Source organism: Pipistrellus hanaki, assembly GCF_964339955.1.
Source record: "Pipistrellus hanaki genome assembly, chromosome: 17".
Classification (NCBI taxonomy): domain Eukaryota; kingdom Metazoa; phylum Chordata; class Mammalia; order Chiroptera; family Vespertilionidae; genus Pipistrellus; species Pipistrellus hanaki.
In genome coordinates, this window is record NC_140519.1 from 19,879,321 (window position 1) to 19,898,188 (window position 18,868).

The following is an 18,868-nucleotide window of genomic DNA, read 5'->3' on the forward strand; positions in this document are numbered from 1 at the left end:
AGGGTGAACTTCTGAAGTTCAAGAATTATTATTTGTACAATTTGTAATAATAGTTGAACAGGACAGAGGTTGCAGAGGAAGTATTTCAAGGAGGCCTATTTAATAACGAGAAACGCTAAGCAGTAAATCTTGCAGTAAATGTGTCCCCTCCAATGTTAATATGCAAAAAGGAAAAAAAAAAATCGACTGATGGTGGCTGTGTTTAATTCCTAATCAGAATGATGGACAGCAGGGCCAGAACAATACAAACTAATGGCTGTGTTGCTGATCACTTTACCCCTTGATTAAAGACACCCAATTATGGCGCAGAACAGTGTCGTAATTATGTTTCTTAATCACATCCAGGAGGTTTAATTGCCTTAACGATGTGTTTCATTAAATGAATTTAGGTATTATAGTCGACAGTTTTCATACACAGTTGTTTTCAAATTAACATAATATTAGACATCGTCATGGAAATTGTTTTAATAATCATAATTAGATGCACCCAGGCTTTGTCTGGTAAATGCTAAGAGATGGGTCTCCTCCAGCCTGGGGGCTGCCCTGGTCTCTTCCCTCCCTCTACCCCCACTCCCAGACTGGGAGGGCTTCGGCTTCAAGGCCCTTTGCCGTTATGTTTTCTGAAAAGTTGCAGGTTCTGATTAATCCTTTTTGATGGCAAGTGGAGCAGAAAACTCCCTCCCTCACCCCCCACTAAGTTTGATGGCATTTAGGAACATCACTCTGAGCCCAGGCTATACAGACAAATGTGCATTTAGCAAACTGCCCACAACAGAAGCACTGTGACTTTGCCACCACCGTCCCTACAGCCTCCACCACAACAGACATCAAACCTTCTCTATTTGAGGATGTTACTCAGGCCCAAATCCAAGTCTATACAGACAGTCTTTAATAGAATCAATGCCCAATTTGTCCAAACAGAGTCCCTAAATATCTCATTAATAAGCAACACTATTAAGCTTTGAAAATCTCTATGGGCACTGTTTACACTTACAACTCAACCTGGTTGATTCTTCTGTCAGAAAAAAATGTGGACAGCCACCATGAAAGTCATCCTCCATGAATCCAAATCCATCTTTTTTTCCCCTTGGCTTTTGGGCAAGATGGAAAGGGACATTTTGATCAAAACTCTTTAAGAAACTTCACCATCTTTGATATGGATTCTAACATGGATAGCAAGACCACCAAGTAGGAAAAGAATTCCAGGGAAAGTATGGCCTTCAAAGTTTGCCAAGCAGGCACACTCTGCACTGTCCCTGGGTCTTACCACTGACCCCACTGCTCTCTTCCCCAATGACCGCCAGGCCCAGCCATCATCCTTGGACCAAATACACAAGAGAACTGGAGTCACTCCTATTTGTATATCCCTGATAAAACTCTACTTCTCTGAAACTCCTTTCTTTTTTGTTACCTTTCAAGCCAAAAGTAACACAGAAGAGAGGTGTCTGCTCCTCCCACAAAGCACAGCATAATAAAATGTTTGATCAAAATATTTTAATAAAGATTCTTTCTGACATAGATACACATACAAATGGTTGTACATAGCTGTCACAGTCTGATTGACCTATTGAATATATATCATTCTTTATACATCCAAAACCCACCAATAGATCCATCACAGCTCCCAGCTCGCCATCCAACCTGACAAACCTGTATTATCTGCAAGAAGTGGAAAATAACAGGACTCCATTTCTTTTTCTTTAAAAAAAAAAAAAAAAGGATTTCTTGATTTTTGTAGGATAGAAAGGCAGGCAAGCAGCCATGCAAACTAAAACTGAAAGCTCACTTTGGGTAAATAGCTTCTTGCTCTTCCTTAGCTTTGTTTTTAAATTTTATTTTATGTTTTTTTAGAAAAATAACAAAGGATTTCACACCATAGGCAAATCAAACCAGTCTTTTAACTTAAATAATTCTCCACAAGTAAAATAACTTATATATGTACATACATATTAAAAGCAATTAAATTAAGAGCTTTTAAAAATGCACAGCACAGTCTGGGGAAAAAAAATTTGCTTAGCATGGTCTTACTCATAGGTTCTACTGCTGTGATGTTTTTCCCTTTAAGAAAAAAAGAGATCAATTGATTCATCAATTAAGAATACACCTTTCCTGTGATTTTTGGACTGAAGCAATTTATTAAAGCTCAATTTAAATACAGGGATGATGCAACTGAAAAAATCCAGGTGACCTTTGATAAACCTAAGCAGCTCAGATACATCAATAGGTCTCTTCATAATTGTTGGCAAATAAACCTTTTAAACACTTGGCACACAGTATAAGTTAATCTATAAAACAATTTTAGAGGCATTAAAAAAATCTGCACATAAGTAAGACCCATGACCTTAACACATGATAAATACTGTTGATGTGGGTCACTGAAGAATAACAAATAAATACCATGAGTGGTTAATACATCATTGCAGAGTGGAAAGGAACAAGGTGCACATAAATATTTTTAAATGCAATTCTTTCAGCCACAGCTTTTTTTAAATATCATTCTTGCCAAAAACTTTCGAGCGTTTCCATAGTTCAGAGACAATAAAAAATACAAGTCTTTCATAGCAACGTGTCTCTCGCTTTCTTCTTTACACTTAAATAAATCTACCTTTCATTGTTTTTCTCCTGGCTCAGAGTCAAAATGTATTTCCAAGTGCCCTTTCTGACTTGTCTGAATGAATAGTCCGTCTTACAAGCCGCCCAACCCCAGACTCCTCTCCCAGTCAGCACTAGCCAAATGCACAATGATTAGTATGATTAGTATGAATAACTCTCCACACTTTATCACCAAGCGACTACTTTTCAAACTTATTTTTTAACCTTAAAGGAACACTGCTTCCTGGCGTCCTGGGCTGCACCAAAGTCGCCACTTTTTTTGAGATTAAAGAAAAAAAAATGACATCCATACTTTAGCTCAACTCCACCTCCTTCCTCCCGCCCTCCCACTCCGAAGACCAAGAATCTGGGGATGTCACGGCTCAAGTCCTGCTTGTCTCTGACACGTCTCCTCTCCCAGTTCTCGCCTCTGCTTTGTTTGCTCTGCAAATGTGTCCCAACTACCAGAGGGCCAACACGCAGGGGATGGGGGGCAGCTCTTCCCTTCCCTCTAGCTTTTGGGTCGGTCTGATGTTTCTCAGGGGGGGGGGTGTTTAAGGCTTCTCCGTGCACTGTTTGCAGAGGCTGGAAGAGACGCTGTTGAACAGGGCGCACTTCTCGGGGCAGGAGGCGGCCGGGGGCAGCCCGGCGCTGAACGGGTAGCCGGCCGCCTGCTCGTAGGCGCCCAGCGCCGGGTGCAGGGCCGCCGCCGCCGCCGCCGCTGCCGCCGAGCTGGGCAGCGAGGCGGCTGAGATGGCCTGGCCCTGGTTGAGGTAGGCGACCAGGCGCCGCATCTCCTCCAGGGCCTGCGCCTGCATGAGGATGTAGTTCTTGGCGAGCAGCAGCGTGGCGATCTTGGAGAGCTTGCGCACCGAGGGGCTGTGCGCGTAGGGGATGACCGCGCGCAGCTCGTCCAGCGCGTCGTTCAGGTCGTGCATCCGCCGGCGCTCCCGGGCGTTGATGTTGAGCCGCAGCGCCTTTTGCTCTTTGGATTTCTTGCTGCTGCTGCTGCCGCCACCGCCGGCGCTGCTGCTACCCCCGCCGATGGCTCCACCGGGACCCCCCGGGGGGCCGCTGGCGCCGCCGTGGAGGTGGGCGTTGGAGCAGCCCTCCGCCGCCTTGGTGCCGCCGCCGCCGCCGCCCCCCGCGCCCGGCGAGGCCCGCGGGTCCACGCCCCCGGCCCGCAGCATCAGCTCGCAGCGGCCGTCGCTGTCGTCGTCGGGGCTCTGCTCGCCGCCGCTGCTCTCGGCGGCCACCGAGCCCCGGCTCGCGCTCTCGCCGTATTTGAGGCTCAGGGCGGCCCCCGCCGGCAGGCTGCTCAGTCTCGGGTCGCCCCCAACCCCGGCGGACCCCACCAGCAGCCCGGGGACGCCCACCCCCCCGCCGCCACCACTGCCTCCCCCCGGCGGCGGCAGCAGCAGCCCCGCGCCCTCGGGATCAGCCGGCTCGAAGCAGCCCAGGGGGGGCGACGAGGAGGAGGAGGGCGCCGGGCGCTCCCGAGGCGGCGGCGGCGGCGCCAGGGACAGGTCCATGCCCGGGGGCGCGGAGCGGAAAGGCGCCTCCAAGCGCTTGGCCCCGGAGGCGGACAGGCTCTTGTGCAGGAAGAGGTCGTCCTCGCCCGCGGCGGCCGCGCCGAGGTGCAGCCCGCGGTCCATGGTCCGGCGCCGCCGCCGCCTCCGCTCGGGAGTCAGGCGGCGCGGAGGATGCGCCCGAGCCGGGCTCCTCCGGGGCTGATGCTCTCGTGGGTCCCGGTGTCGCTGGCAGCCCCTCTCCCCTTCTTTTTCTTCTTCGTCTTCCCCCGCGCTCGCTTCCTCCTCCTCCTCCTCTTCTTCTTCGTCGTCTCCAGCCGAGGGTGCGGGCTGCTGGGGCTCACCATGGGCCGCGGCCCCGCATGGTGGGAGGGTGGGCGCGCGGGGAGCGGAGCCGCCGCCGCCGCCGCCGCCGCCGCTCTGAGCGCAGCCCCGCGCTCCGCTCCGCACCGTTTATCTTGCTTGGATTCACCTTCAAGAGATTTCCGGACCCATCCGCCAGCCAGCCAGCCAGCCAGCCAGCCGCCGCCACAGACGGGGGAGAGTCTTTTACATCATTATCTCTCTGAGTAGGTTATGATGAGGAGGAAGACTCGCCTGTTGGGACGGCGCTCGCTACCCAATCAGGTTAACGTTTTAATTAATAGGATTAAAACGGTCACAAACAATCGCAGGCGCGCTCCCTGGCCGCGAGGCTGAATAGTTTCCTCTCCCAGGTTCTGGAGACAGGCGGCACAAGCAGCGAGGGCTTTATACGAGGCGCCCGCTCCGTTATTCCGCCTGCCATCTGCATACACAACTTCGCGCATATGTTTGCAAGGCGCCGGGTCCCGTTAGTAACCCAACAACTGCCTTGAGCTTGACATGTGTGGCGACTTTCACTCATCAATGAGCACACTAAAAGCCCCACTTAGAGCCGAGGAGGATGTTTCTTTGCTCCTTCAGCAAACTGTAGATCGGCAGCGAAGCCTGGGAGTCCCGTGGAAAGCCACTACCCACCCCCCCACCCCCATCCCCATCCCCACCCCCCTGCCCTTCCCTCGCCACTGCCACTGCTGCCTCATCTTGTGCTAAATCACCCTTCTGGGCGAGAATTATACTCCACCCATGTGCACAGGATGGCACTGGGCTGCGTTTGGAGATGGGGTTTTGGGGGGCTGGGGGCGGGCGGACTGGCCCCCAAGTTTACCCTAGATTCTCAACTAGTGAGAGAGCAAAGCAGTCGTGTCCCCCTTCAACACGAACTTATTCTCTCCCCCCCCCCATCCCTACCACTCCCCCCCCCCCCCCATTTCCAACCAGGGAAGCAAAAGAAAAAGAGGGATGAAGAGCACATGGGTTAGGCAGCCCATTCGATTAAAGGGGAGGGGGTGTCTGTGCCCCATTTCCCAGCTGCAGTGATGATGGTGACGGAGGCACACGGTTTCCTAAACAGGAAGGAACTAATTTCTCAAAGTTTCCTCCAGATTTATAATCTGGGAATAACCAACTTTACGGGGAGTCGAATCCTCTCCCACCCCAAGTGGGGCATTATGTGCATATTTGCATTTAAATTTTTTTTTTTTTTTTTTTTTTTTTTTTTTTTTTTTTTTTTTTTTTTTTTTTTTGCCCGGAGACGTCACCGCCAGGGCTAGGAAGCCCCATGGGGACATCTGGACCTGCCTGGGTTGATAAAGGGAGGTCTGGGAACGGGGCATCTCTGGGGATGGGGCGAGGGTACACGCCACCCCCCCCTCCCGCCGCCCCAGTTGCGTGTCTGGGAGCACATGGCACTTAGCGGCTGGTGTTCATCCTTATGACACCAGTAAAAACAATATTCCCCAGCACCTCCCATAAATCTTCCTTATGTGGCAGAACGGCCGAAGCCTATGAGATTTTTTTTTTTTTTTTTTTGGTTTCTCCGGTTTCATTAAAAACCTTTTAATTGTGGCTTTCCGAGTTGGCCCCAGGTGTTGGACTCTTTTCATTACATTTTGCTCTAATGTGATGAAATTCTAATTCTCTCCTTACCATATGGTTAAATTTCCCAACTGAGAATTAGTTGAAAAAAGGGAGAAATAATCTATTAATCTCTGTAATAGATTCACAAATGAGGCTCGCCCGCAGAACCTGTTTCTGAATGGCGATATTTGGAACAGTTGGGCGCCTGGTTTCATAAAGGAAGGGTGAGGCCGGCGCAGCGGCGCCCACAAGGGCACCTGGAGAGGCTGGATGGGGGCCCAGCGGCGTCTTTCCAAACTAATGGCCTGAGGTTCCATCTTCCGGGATCTCAATACTTTCTTTCCCAGTCCTCGGCTCCCGTCGCGCCCCAGAATTTACTGGAACCCAAAGATTGACAAAGAGCACGCGGGCTGCGGGAGGCTTTCCAGCCTGGGACCGAGGCCGGCGCTTCTGGAAGGCTTGAGCCAGCTAACGGATCTCGCTGGGGGCCCAACTCCCGCCCCCCTTCCTCCCACCCCGCTCCCCTCCCTTCTTCCCTTCCCGGGCGTTCGCAGCTGTTTACCTCTCCCTTTAGAAGTTCAAGACACGCTCCTGTTACAGTTTTGTGGTTGTTTTTTGTTTGTTTGTTTTTCAATTAGCAGCTTTCTTTTCCTGGGATTGTAAACAAGGGGTTCTCTATAAACATGCAGGGAAGTCCAGTGCGCCGTGGCTCCGGGAGGAGTGGAGAGGTGTCCCGGACGGACGCCTGGTTTGGTTCTTCATGGAGACAGCCTTCCCAGGGGGCTGGCACTCTCCGCGGGACGCCTGGACCCCTGCCAGCCAGTCAGTGGGCATTGGAGGGGCGAAGAACCTCTCACTCCCAAGCCAGGTGGGAGCCTGGGCGTAGCTGGGTCCTGCAGGGCCGGGAAGCCCAGCCAGGGTGGCCACAGAAAGCAGCCAGGATGCCTCCTTAGACCTGGCTTAGACCTGGGACCCTCCCAGGATCCTGATTCTTCGCTGCTGTCCGATAACCAATTGCGACCTAGCCCTTCCCCGCCCCTCCCCCCCCACCTCCATGCCATCCTTCCACCCCGCCCCGGCCATCCAAAAATCTGAGACAAACTTTTGTGCAACTTTATTTCATTGGGTAGGAGCCAAAAACCCCTTTCCTTAGAGGCTCAGAAAATCCCCCAGGTCTTCCCGGAGGAGGTGGCTGCTTAGTAGACAAGTGGGCATTTCGCTTTGGGGAAACTGCCCGAGAATTTATAGGAGCTCTGAAGGTGGGCCTTGTGACAACCGTCGGGGAATGGTCTTGGAGGTTTACGCACTCGTAAACGTTTGCTGATTGCTTCTGGGGAGTTGTCAGGCACTTAGCACCGCATTTATCTTATGGGGCAATGAAAGCACATCTGCCTGGAGTCCCGTTACCTGGTTTAATCGTCGCCAGCCCTAAGTCCTGGCCTAGGCTGGCTCTCTCTGCCCCCTCACTTGAGTGGGATCCCGACACCGGGTTTGGGGCAGCGGAGGGACGGCGCTTCTGCGGCTGATTTAGTGCCCACTGCCTGCAGGAGCGCGGGGTCTCTGTGCACTTGAACTTGGATCCGCCAGGAACGGGGAAAAGGCTAGGCCCCTCCTGATGTAACCAGCAAGTTGGAGAAGTAGCAGAGGAAAAGCCCAAATGAACACATTCTGGTTCCCCGGCAGGAAGGAGTGGGCGAGAAAGGGTGGGCAATGAGCCCGCGGGGAGCACCCCGGACTCACTGATGACCCCAGAAATTTGAAATAGAGAAGGAAGCACTGGAAGTGAAGTCCTCTGTTGGTGGTGCTTTGTCAGAGGTCACTGGGGGCTCAGGAAGGGGGCTCAGGAAAGGCAGGGGCTGTCTCCTTTGCCGGCAGCACGATGCGGGAGCTCAGTCCACTCCACTGGCGGGATTGGGGGGGGGGGCGTGGGGACAGTCCAGCAACACTCAGCACCGCCCTCTGGGTGCTGGTCTGGGTTGCTTGGCACAGCGAGGTCCGCTGGCGCAGGGAGCATCCTGGGCGGATGGTTGGAGACCAAACTCACAGTGGCCAGAGCCTGTTGTAGGAAGATGAACCCGGATTGGCTACAGCGGGACGGGAAGGAACACACCCAAGGCTTGGGGAGGATTCTAAGATGCTCAGCAAGCAGCACCGCCCTGGAGTTACAGAGCGTGGAGCTTCAGGCCAAACTAGTTTTTTTTTTAGGTCCTACTTAAATGTCTTTAAGTGATCATCTTTATTCATCTTCGCTTGAAATTTGAAATAGGGGCCTAAATCAAGTCAGAACGGAACGCGGTCTAATCTACTTTGGAAGAGCGAAGCCTGGGTGCCTCTTTGTTGTTTCTATCGCCCCATAAACCGGTACTGCTCACCTGGATTAAAAAGCTGGAGAACCCTGGGAACACTTGGATTTGGGTGTCTGTGTGTTTTCTGAAAGGCAGGATGGTCCCTGTGTGTGTGTGTGTGTGTGTGTGTGTGTGTGTGTGTGTGTGAGAGAGAGAGAGAGAGAGAGAGAGAGAGAGAGAGAGAGAGAGAGAGAGATTGATTCAATCTATCCATTTGAGAACATTCTAAAAAGTAAAAGCAAAGTTTAGCAAAATGACATGAACTTTCGCTTGGGAGCTGCTCTGGAAAAGCAAATGCCTCCGAGAGGCGCTGCCCAGCGGGGAAGCCCAGCCTGGAAGACTGTGTCCAGCGGGGACCGCGGAGGCCCCAGGCCCCGGTGGGTCTCCCTCCGGAACTGCTCATCCCCCAGCCGCCTAGACCCAGGGCGCCCCGCCACCCTCCAGGCCAGGGCACTCTAGACCGCCCTTCAGCCTCAGGAGGCCTGCTGGCCTTGAACTTGCACATGCCTCCCCCCTCTCCCCGCCCAGTCCGCGCTGTCCGGTGACACCTGTGTCCGCTTGCAGCCAGCACGGCTGAGGCTTATGGTCCTGCGCCCCCTCCCCTCCGGGTTGGGGAAGGCTGGGTCATCTCGGTGGCGGAGACATTCCAGCCCGAGCCTTTTGGGGTCGTTTTGTCATCAGTATTTTCTCCCCCATTTCACCAGGCCCTACAGAGCTCCCTGCGGAGAGACGTGTGTCTTGGGGACCCGCGAGGGTGCAGGGCTCCAGAAGCTGGGACGGAGCTGCCCCGGCTCCGAAGGCCCCGGCTTTACCTGGCTTTGAGGTGCTTGGCAATTCCCAGGACTTGGATTGTGGAAAAGTGAAAACCTGTTGATAAAAAGTACCCCCCCCCCCAAGATTGTTTTCTTTTCTCTTTATCTACTTTAAATAGAAGAGGCTGATCCTCACGAATATTTGGCCACAAGTTAGCTTCAGGTTGGACAGATTGGAGAGAGACTCTCAGCGCCCCAAGGAGCAGCCTTTTTAGCGCGAAGGTCCGCCCCACGCCAGCTCACCGGCACGTCCCCCTGCGAAGGGCTTCCCTGGTGCCCGCGGGGCCTCTCAGGTGATGGAGACTTGTAAGCAAGTGGGAAAACGTGTCTCAGCCTTGCATTGCTGAGACCCCGGAGGACAATGCAGGATGTGCGGGTGGGGATGGAGGAAAGCTATAGAAAAGAGTTTGGAAGAATTCACTGGAATGTTCTGCATTCAGTTGCACCCACGAGGGACTGATTCACTTCTTTCTGTTTCCTCCTTCAAATCTTATCTTTATCGGATGTTGGAAAACATTCGATTTTTTTCCCCAAGGAAAAATTGTTGAACATTTTTAGGGCTTGCCTGGTTTCCACGAATGAAGGGAGAAACAAACTGGGCTTTTGATCAGCTCTGGGATTTTCAGCTCTGCGATTTAAAACCCACAGCACCACCTCCTGGCAATGAGAAGAAGGTGGAGGCGGATGACAACAATACTTAGATGCTGAATAGGAAACAAATAATACTCTATCTCACTCTTCAAAAATTATTTGAGATAAATCAGTTACCATTACAAACCATGAGCTGAAAATTCATTACAAGCTGTCAGACACAATCATGGAAGCTAATATTTATAAATAGGAGTTGGTATGAAATATCTACACACATAGTTTCTATAGATTCAAATATAGTTATTTCTCTAAGGACTAATGATAAACATGATTCCTTAATTTATCATAAATTCCCAACTTGATAGAGGAAATTAAACTACAGGTTCAATTTCTAAAACAGAATTTGAACCAGTCATTTTACGCAAATGATACCGTAATTTTATAAATACCTCGGTGTGCTCAGAAATTCATTTAGCTAGCGAAAACCAAGTGCTGTGAATTACACTATTCAGATACTTTAATCACCAACAGATTTCTCTTTCAAGGGTATTTTCAGTAAAAGCAGTTCTCTTTATTTACTTTTTGTGGATGATGCTTACCACATATGGTAGAAAGGAGACTAATGTGAAGTGATGGTGTGTTGAAACATAAATTCTGCTAGTTCCTCATAGAATTTTACGAGTCAACATTAGTAAATAGTCTGCCCCATTTATATCAACAGCCCTCCATGTAATTAACAGTCTCTTATCTCATAGTCTTTGAGTCTCATGTCTTCCTCAAATACCACCGGAAGCTAAATCATTTCCCAAAAACTTAATGCATACATTAGAATCATGATTACCTAACACTTTTTGGAATTAAAATGTTTCTGTAATATGAGCATTTTTGCAAACTTTGCTCTATTTTATAAATAGGACTGAAATCCAGTAAAATTTAGAGATGACATCCCAATTAAGGACATTTTTCATCCAGGATTATATACTCAGGCCAGCTGTTTGAAATGGAAATAAAAGTATCTATGCTTTTTGTAGTGTACAAAATATTGTGAAATCCTTCAAAACCATTGTAGATCAAACAGACAAATGTAAACTTCACTTCAGTTGAAAGATTAATTTTATTTGATTAAAGTGAAGATCTATTAAACCAAATATTTGGACTCATTTATTCTGTCAATGCAAGAGTCTCTGTTTGAAAGAAATTTGATTATATTTAGGAGGAATTAGATCAACAGATGGTTAGCTAGAGAGTTTTTCACAGTTAAATTTTGAAATTTAACATGGTTAAGCTTGACACCTTCTCAAACAATTTTGATGAGGTCATTTGATCTATTCTAGCAAGGCAGAATTGTTGGACATAGTCATATTTAATTTACGTTTGAGAAACATTCAACTTGTATTTCTTTACTGTATTTGGCTGAAAACTATACTGACTGAGTTGTTCACATTGGTGCTATATTTACTTGTTGTTAAGGAAGTATTATAAAAAGGAAATCAACAGCTACAAGGCATCATGAGCAGAGTTCCTTAACATAATAATAATATTCCTCTAATGAAGTGTTTTATTCAGACTACTGGAAAGGGCCATCATTTGCATACAGTTGTCATGGCCCAAGGCTGTCTGTCTAAACCCCTCCTATTGTCTCATGAATAAGAAGTTGAGATTTTCCCAGAAGATTGTTTTGTAATCCACATGCTTAAATACAGATGAGGCAAGAGTAAATTTACAGTTGTTCTTGTGGAAAATAATACAATACTTAATAAGTAATACCACGAGAATAAACTCTGTTCCATGTACTCTTGAATGTAAACTGATTTTTGCCCCACTCTGTACTCTTATTCCCTGGAGTTGCTTCCCATATTCCCACTGTTTTGAGAACAGAGTCCTGGGGAAATACAAGGATGGAAGGAAGGCTGAGGAAACGTAGGTACACAGATTTGAGGATAAAGAATACATTTAGTGTATTTATTTGCTTTTTCTTTTAAAATGAAGTTTTGAATTACTATTTTTACAGATGTCTAAACCTGATTGCTCTCCTTTGTGAATTGCTTTTAAAGGTATGAGCCGGTGTTGTATGAATCACAGGTTCTCAGCAGAGGAGCTGTGTAATCTTTGGCAATTTTCTTGATCCTACTTAGCTCCAGGAGGAAAATGGATCTATTAATCTTGGCTTCTCTTACTGCCTCAGGATATTAATCAAAGGAGACTGTATGAGAGCACTTCGCAAACAACACTAAAATGGTATGGGGATTTAATGTTAACACTTTTTTATGCATCTGTGACTGTTTCATCTAAACCAGAATAGTCACTTTTAATGAGCATTGTTGGTTTGTACTTTATTTGCTTTTCCTGTCATAACTTTCAAGTGCAGGTAGACTGGGCCAGCAATTTGCTGCTTGGACCATGTTCGAATGTCACAGGGAGTGGGGGCCGTCACTGTGGAACTTTTTATGTTCCCAGGCCACCAGTACCCATACCCTTCTTTGCCTCTCCCTTCTCCTGAATGCCAGGACTACCAAATTGTGGAGTGCAAAGTCTCCCTCTGCTATCTCAAACTAAATGGATTTGTCTCTAGCCAGTTACAAAGTGGGATTTGACTAAATTAACTGTATATGGATAGAATGGCTGTGATTTGGATCAATGTCAATTCTGATTTGAATATCCCATTGTGTTTCCATCCTTCAGAAAATTCTTATATTATAACCCTTCTGAGTATGTGGAGTAACACTTTTCAGCTCAGTGACATTTGTTAAATTGATGATTATATTATTTTTCTTCTAGATTGTTTATGTAAAAGCTTTGTGAATCTGGACCTGTCAGTGATCTTTGTGCGATATTGTTTTCTTCCTTCCTATAGCTGGTTACCTCAATATTATTACTATTTCTATTGTTTATGGTCCAATTTATGTCAATTCAGTTGATGGATAGTTTCACCTTAAAGCCAATTTAAATTAATTTTTTTAATGAAAGTCTATAGAGCCAACATATGTCAAAGTTCTAACTTTATTACACATCTTGTCTTCACTGACCAGTTCATTTAATTATGGCATTTTCTTTTTATCAGAAAAGATAATCAGGTTTGTCAAAACTTTTTTTGTTCTTTTTAAACCTCAGCTATTTATTGCCCACAAGTTTCATTATTCTGTAAGTATTTGGAGAGTATTTCTACTTATATTTTATTATTTAATTAGAATCAGAGTTAAATAAATTCTATGTAGATTTAGAAATACATTTAAAGTAATACAATGATAGCATTACTATGTTTATAGTGAAGGTATGTTAGAGACTGAGGTGGACAGGTTTTCCTAAACAGGGCAAAAATCGAGGGACTCACACAAGATAAGGTTGTCATATTTAACTACATAAAAATTAAAATTCCTGTTCTGCAAAGGAAGAGACCATAAACAATGTTAAAAGACTAGTGATAGATTAGGAGAAGAAAATAAATACATCAACTATGCAAAGAGCTTCTGCAAAACAACAAGAAGCTATCCAATAGGAAAATAATTTAATCTGGCAATTAACAAAAGAAATATAAATGGTCAAAAATATGACATACAAAGATATTCAGAGAGTGGAGGTGAAAAAAGGTATAAATGGTGTTGGAAAAATTATAAAGAAAATAGAAATTAAAACAAATTTTTAAAATAGTCCACATTTCAAAAAGTTAACAATATGCAGAGTTATGAGGAAAATTGGTACAATCTTATTGGGAAGGTGGCTTGGATTCTGACACCTAAGAATCTACCTATGGAAATAATGACATAATTAATAGATATATTTATAAGGATTTTATGAAATGGCAGAACTGCAAAACAATCTAAATGTTGTTCAGTAAACAAATAAATTATTGTGTTTTCATTCCATAAAGTAGAATGGTGCTATAAAATTAAATTAAAATGGTGCTATATATATGGATAGACACTTCTAACACATAATTAAGTTCAAAAGCAACTTAGAATATGCCACAGTCATATTTGTTATTAAAAAGAAAGTTATGTGGGTAGGTCCACGCAGGAAAAAGTCTAAAAGAAGTTTACTGAACACTTAACTGGGATAGGAGGTTCAAGAATGGGGTTTTTCATAAGTTACTTTAAATATTTTTATAAAAAGTGAAGAGATTTATGGGTGACCGAAAGATATTTACTGTTTATTATGTGTATAGCATTTTTTAAACAATTAAAACAGTCAAGAATAAAAGATTGCATGAATAAAAGTGTTAATATTTCCTCCAGGCTCTTTTGCTCTCCATTATTTGCTCCTCAAATTTTATGACCTCAAACCATATTCTTTCATGTTGTTTGGATCAAGAATGCATTTAAAAATATGATGATATTCATGAACAATATATATTTTTGCTTAATCACAGATATTTGAGTTTTTTCACTAGTAATTCTATTTTTGAAGAAAACTCAGACCATTTAAAATACTTGATGATGCAATGTTAGTGACTTTATTGAGTTTCAATAATGAATAATTTTCAGTTTAACTTTGTAAATCAGGCCATTTCATGCTGATGTTTTACTATGCTCATAGAACTACTTTTTAAATAGCAGAAGAAATAAAGATTTTTTTGTGGGGCAAAAATTCTCACTTTCAGCTTTGACAAGTGATTTTGGAGTATGATTTTCATCTTTCTGATCTCTTTACATGTGTTTGTGTTGTCATTTGCCCATTCTGTCTCCTGGCCTGGGAGTGAAAGGACAATGGCGTTTGCCTCTGAGGTTACTAAATTCACACTTTAATCTTTCAGGGGCTGCTATTTCCCGGTCACACTCGGATGTCTGCTTGTCAGCTTTATGTCTCAGAAAGTATTCCCCGCCATTCAGGTACAGTAAAGTATCTAGCTCCGGCTAGCCTCTGTGTACTATATAACTTTTATAGTCATTATAAAAAATAATTTATTGAAAAAACTTAAACCTTTTCCAACTCAAGTGACTTTTGATTTAAATGTCTATGATCCAGGCTATGGTAATCAGCAATGGCAGGTTTTTATTTTTTCCTGAATTAAGTTTGCTGTTTAGATGACAAAGTTGAGAGAATATGAAAGTAACATCATCTTCAAGATAATGAGTTAGAAGGAATGGAGAGTCTATAGTCTACATTTGATTATTACTTGCTTTGGAATCACATTTAATACAAGGGCTACAGACATGTCCTATTCTTTGTGTCATATTTTTTTTTCTCTTCTATATATTTGTACTTTATTTGGGCTGCTACATAGTAAACTCTAAAATATAGCAAGCCGCACTCTGCTGTGACTATTTATTGGAAATACATTGCTAGGTGATATTATGAGAAGCAAGTTAAGCTATTAACAGTAACATTAGATATTTAGAATAAAAATTAATTATTAAAAGATTTTTAGGAGGTCATTTAACGGCAATGGTACAGGCAGCAAATCTCTGTAAATGCTTAACTGCTTAACCTGTAAAGACATAAACTCTCAAATATTGTGATCTGAATTTGAAGGAGCTGAGCTGACAATGGTATTTCCTCTGCCCTCGGATGTAGCTGACAAGATCAATGCATCCTCTGCACCCTTAGACACCCTGGTCAGGGATTGTATCCATTGCTTTGCGAGCTGTGTTTCACTACCTGTGGGTTTCTTTGTTACCCAGACTTGGGCATTAAAATGAAATCACTGGTTATTCACATGCAAATGCAAATAGCACCAATATATTTTTATATTTGTCAACTGAGCTCTTCTTGACTTATGGTCAAAGCAATTAAGTCATCCTTCTTTTGTGGGTAGTTTGATGTGCCACGACACAAATGTGTCATTTGTGTTGATACACGCTACCATTTAAAAAAAGAAAGCAATTTGCTATGAGTTTGGTCAGAGCAGCACTTCACTGTTTTTTGTGTTTTGGTTTTTTTTGTTTTTGTACCATCAAGTTCCCATATTTTCTAATTACTAATGATAATGTTACAGCTGGTTTTCTTTTAAATGCATGGACTTTTAAAAAATTTTAAAAATATATTATGTCACTAAAATGGCATGTTGAAAACAATCTCAGACTACAGTTAAAAGGGAATCTGTTTCCTTGTTTTGTTTTTGTTTTTGTTTTAGATCCTGATGCTGATTAAGGTATGAAGGAGGACATGATTGTTGTCTATAGAAGCTTTCATATAAATTTCATCTGTCAACTCTAAAACATATTGAAGGACAATGAAAGACAAAACAGCAAAGCTTCTTTTGGGAGAGATCTGAGGAGATCCTGAACACTGCCAACTTAATAAGATACCTTAAGAGAACGTGTCTGGGGAAAGTCCTCCCCTGTCAAAGGAAGCTTCAAAAGAGGAATATATGAGAGAGGTTTATAGATGACGATATAAGAAAGAAAGTACTGATTCTCACTGAGTGTGACTCTTTACAGGGTTGGCAGTTTTGAACCATGCCTGGGCTTGCGAGCGGTAAAAGAAAAAGCAGAGAGATCCAGCAATAATTTCATTAGTCTATTTTTGAGGAATAATAGTCCTGCAAGGAGAAACGATGCTTCAAAGCTCATTAGCAGGATAAAATGTAATTCTCATCTTGATAAGGGTAAGCAGCCAGTTTAAAACTCACCTGAAGGAGCAGAATGAGGAAAGCTGGTGCCTCTATGAAGCATGTCAGAGTAATTGTGTATCCTAAATTAAGGTAAGTGGTGACAAAACCTGTTTAAACATCCCAGCATCTATCTAACTTGATTCAGTTTGTGCAGTACAACTCAACTCAATGGGATGCAGAGCCATACAGTAATATTCAACAATGCTCGAGGCCATCTTTCTTTAAATCCGGATTCTAATATTTCTTTTGGAAACAGATATCTAATGAATTCTTATTTGTTAACTCAGTTGTATTTTCACAACAACAAAAATCTTCTAGATGAGACATGGAATAGTTGGGAAGCTCCAGAAGCTATAAAGAGGTGTTAGTCAATGCTGCCCTAGATAACACTACTGCCACCTAGTGGTATGTAAATGAATTTGTAGACATGATTCAGGTACATAGAGCAGTATCTAGTTAATTAAATATAATTTCAGAAGCAGCAACCATTCTTCCAGATATCATAAAGTATAAAAGAAAAATTTTACTAGTGACTGAAAGTAGCACATTTTACCTTCTTATTTATTTCAAGGAAGGACACCCCCTCCCTTTACAACCTTCCATTCTTCTTAAGTCTATACACACTCCATTGCCCTTATAATTTCATGTAGAGAGTTTATTTTAGAAAAGAGATGGCAAGTAATGATATTCTTCTGGTCTTGTAAATTTATTTGGTGATTACAAAGGTACTTACTGCCCAGTGGGCCATTAGATAGACAAACAGATACTTCCTAAAATATTTTATAATATAAAAATGGATTTTATGGATTTTCCATTTGCTCAAGTGCATGACGCAATTTCAACACTTCACATCCTTGTAATTATTGAATATTTTTGAGGGTGGCTAGTGAACATCTTCATAGCTTCCTCTCCTTCACTGATTCTTTTGTTTTTAATACATTTGTAAACACATATTTGATATTTTATGTTCCTCCTATTCAGATTTCATCTTATTTTCATTGTGACCTTAATGTGTGGATGTGAGTAATTACACAGTTTATTTTATGTCTCAAAGAGAAAGAAAGTGCTGCAGCCATGGTCTGTGAGCTATATACAGGAAGGCATGCTACTCCATTACTTGTCCCTTCACCTTCCAGAACAGCAGGTCAGATAGGAAGACGGTCCCCTTCAGAAACCCATTCAAGCATAACGTTCCTGGGAAATAAGAAAACAAAGGCATGGCTGGCTAACCCTAGCATTTTCCTGCATTTCTATGATGAACCTTAAGAAGAATATAGTATTTTACTACCTGTAAAATGAGTGCTATCAACTTGAGGGGCTTGAGAAGCATTACTTATCATATTTACTCCTCCCAAGGGTCTGTTAGAACCTCTGAGTGAGTGAGTGACTACTGGATTGTGTGTGTCAAGAACCTCCCAACCCCATCCCAGGGTATTTCACCTGCACTCAAACCTCCATATCTAGCCAAAATACTGGAGCGTAAAAGAATCTAGAAGAAATATTAACACTTTTATCAATTTGGTTTAAAATTTTATCCAAAATTAGAATGTTTTACATTTCATTTTGTTTTGTTAAGTGAAAAGATCATTAAGTAATTTTAAAACATGAATAAAAACAATCCCTATTTTATAGTCACTTATACCTCTTTCTACATATTTATTAATTATCCGATTTTATGCCTGGAGATGTCTAGGCTGATGTTCACTTATGGTTAGTAAGAAAAACTTCTGGCCTGTTGGGTCTAAAATCATTATTTCCTTGTGTTTTGGCTTGCATTTCACTGAAAAATCATGTATCATTTATAAAATTAGTTTTTAAAAATAAAAATAAAATCTGATGTTTTAATGTTAGCTCAGACCATTCCCTTTTCGTATGATTTTTGGTTTGGGGCTTGGTTGGTTATAGACTTGAAGTGAAGCATTTAAATATGTTGTTAATTTAGGGGACTGGAATAAGTGGTGCTATTTGACATGCTGAGTGCATAACACAAATATAATATTCAAATGAAATATTATGCCAGATGTACCCACGCTCCATACATATAGTTTGCAAATGTTGCTTATTGTGCGTTATGCATATTATGATTTCCTTTGATACCTAAAACTGTGAACTTTTGTTAGAATATGCATTATTTTGCTTCCAAACTCTTAACTCCATGTTGTTAAAATTGTGTAAATTAAAATCTGGTCTTTAAAAGGAGGGCTCTTTGGGCTTCTTCAAATGGAATTTGAAAAAGGGTTAAAATCCACTTAAGCAAAAATAAAAATTATTTGTTGTGTGAACATAGAAGTGTAATTTTAAAATTCAATGTAGGTTTTGGAACACAGAAAGCACTTTTGGAATATTTGATAATACTTAATTGACAACAATACTCTGTTTAGACTTTTTGAGTATACCCACTTACAAATATTAGGATCTAGCATAGAGCAGGAATGTCTATTGACATAGGTCGCTGTCATTGACACGTGCAAATCATTCAAATAACCCTGGAAATTACATATACTATTT

At 43.5% G+C, this 18,868-nt stretch overlaps 1 protein-coding gene and 1 long non-coding RNA gene across 3 annotated transcripts; one reads left to right on the forward strand and one right to left on the reverse strand.

Annotated features, from left to right (window-relative positions):
* Positions 1-1,693: 1,693 nt before the first annotated feature.
* BHLHE22 (basic helix-loop-helix family member e22) lies at positions 1,694-4,388 on the reverse strand. Its single transcript, XM_084864804.1, has one exon. It carries the CDS (start codon positions 4,245-4,247, stop codon positions 3,147-3,149), a length of 1,101 nt encoding a protein of 366 aa, XP_084720930.1. The 5' UTR covers positions 4,248-4,388; the 3' UTR covers positions 1,694-3,146.
* Positions 4,389-9,151: 4,763 nt separating this feature from the next.
* LOC311612239 lies at positions 9,152-18,657 on the forward strand. Of its 2 annotated transcripts, XR_014793257.1 has the most exons (4): positions 9,152-9,512; positions 14,561-14,636; positions 15,881-16,450; positions 17,415-18,657. It is a non-coding gene; the product is annotated as an uncharacterized lncRNA (long non-coding RNA). The 2 variants fall into 2 exon arrangements; XR_014793256.1 differs by having other exon boundaries at positions 15,881-18,657.
* The last annotated feature ends 211 nt before the right edge of the window (positions 18,658-18,868 follow it).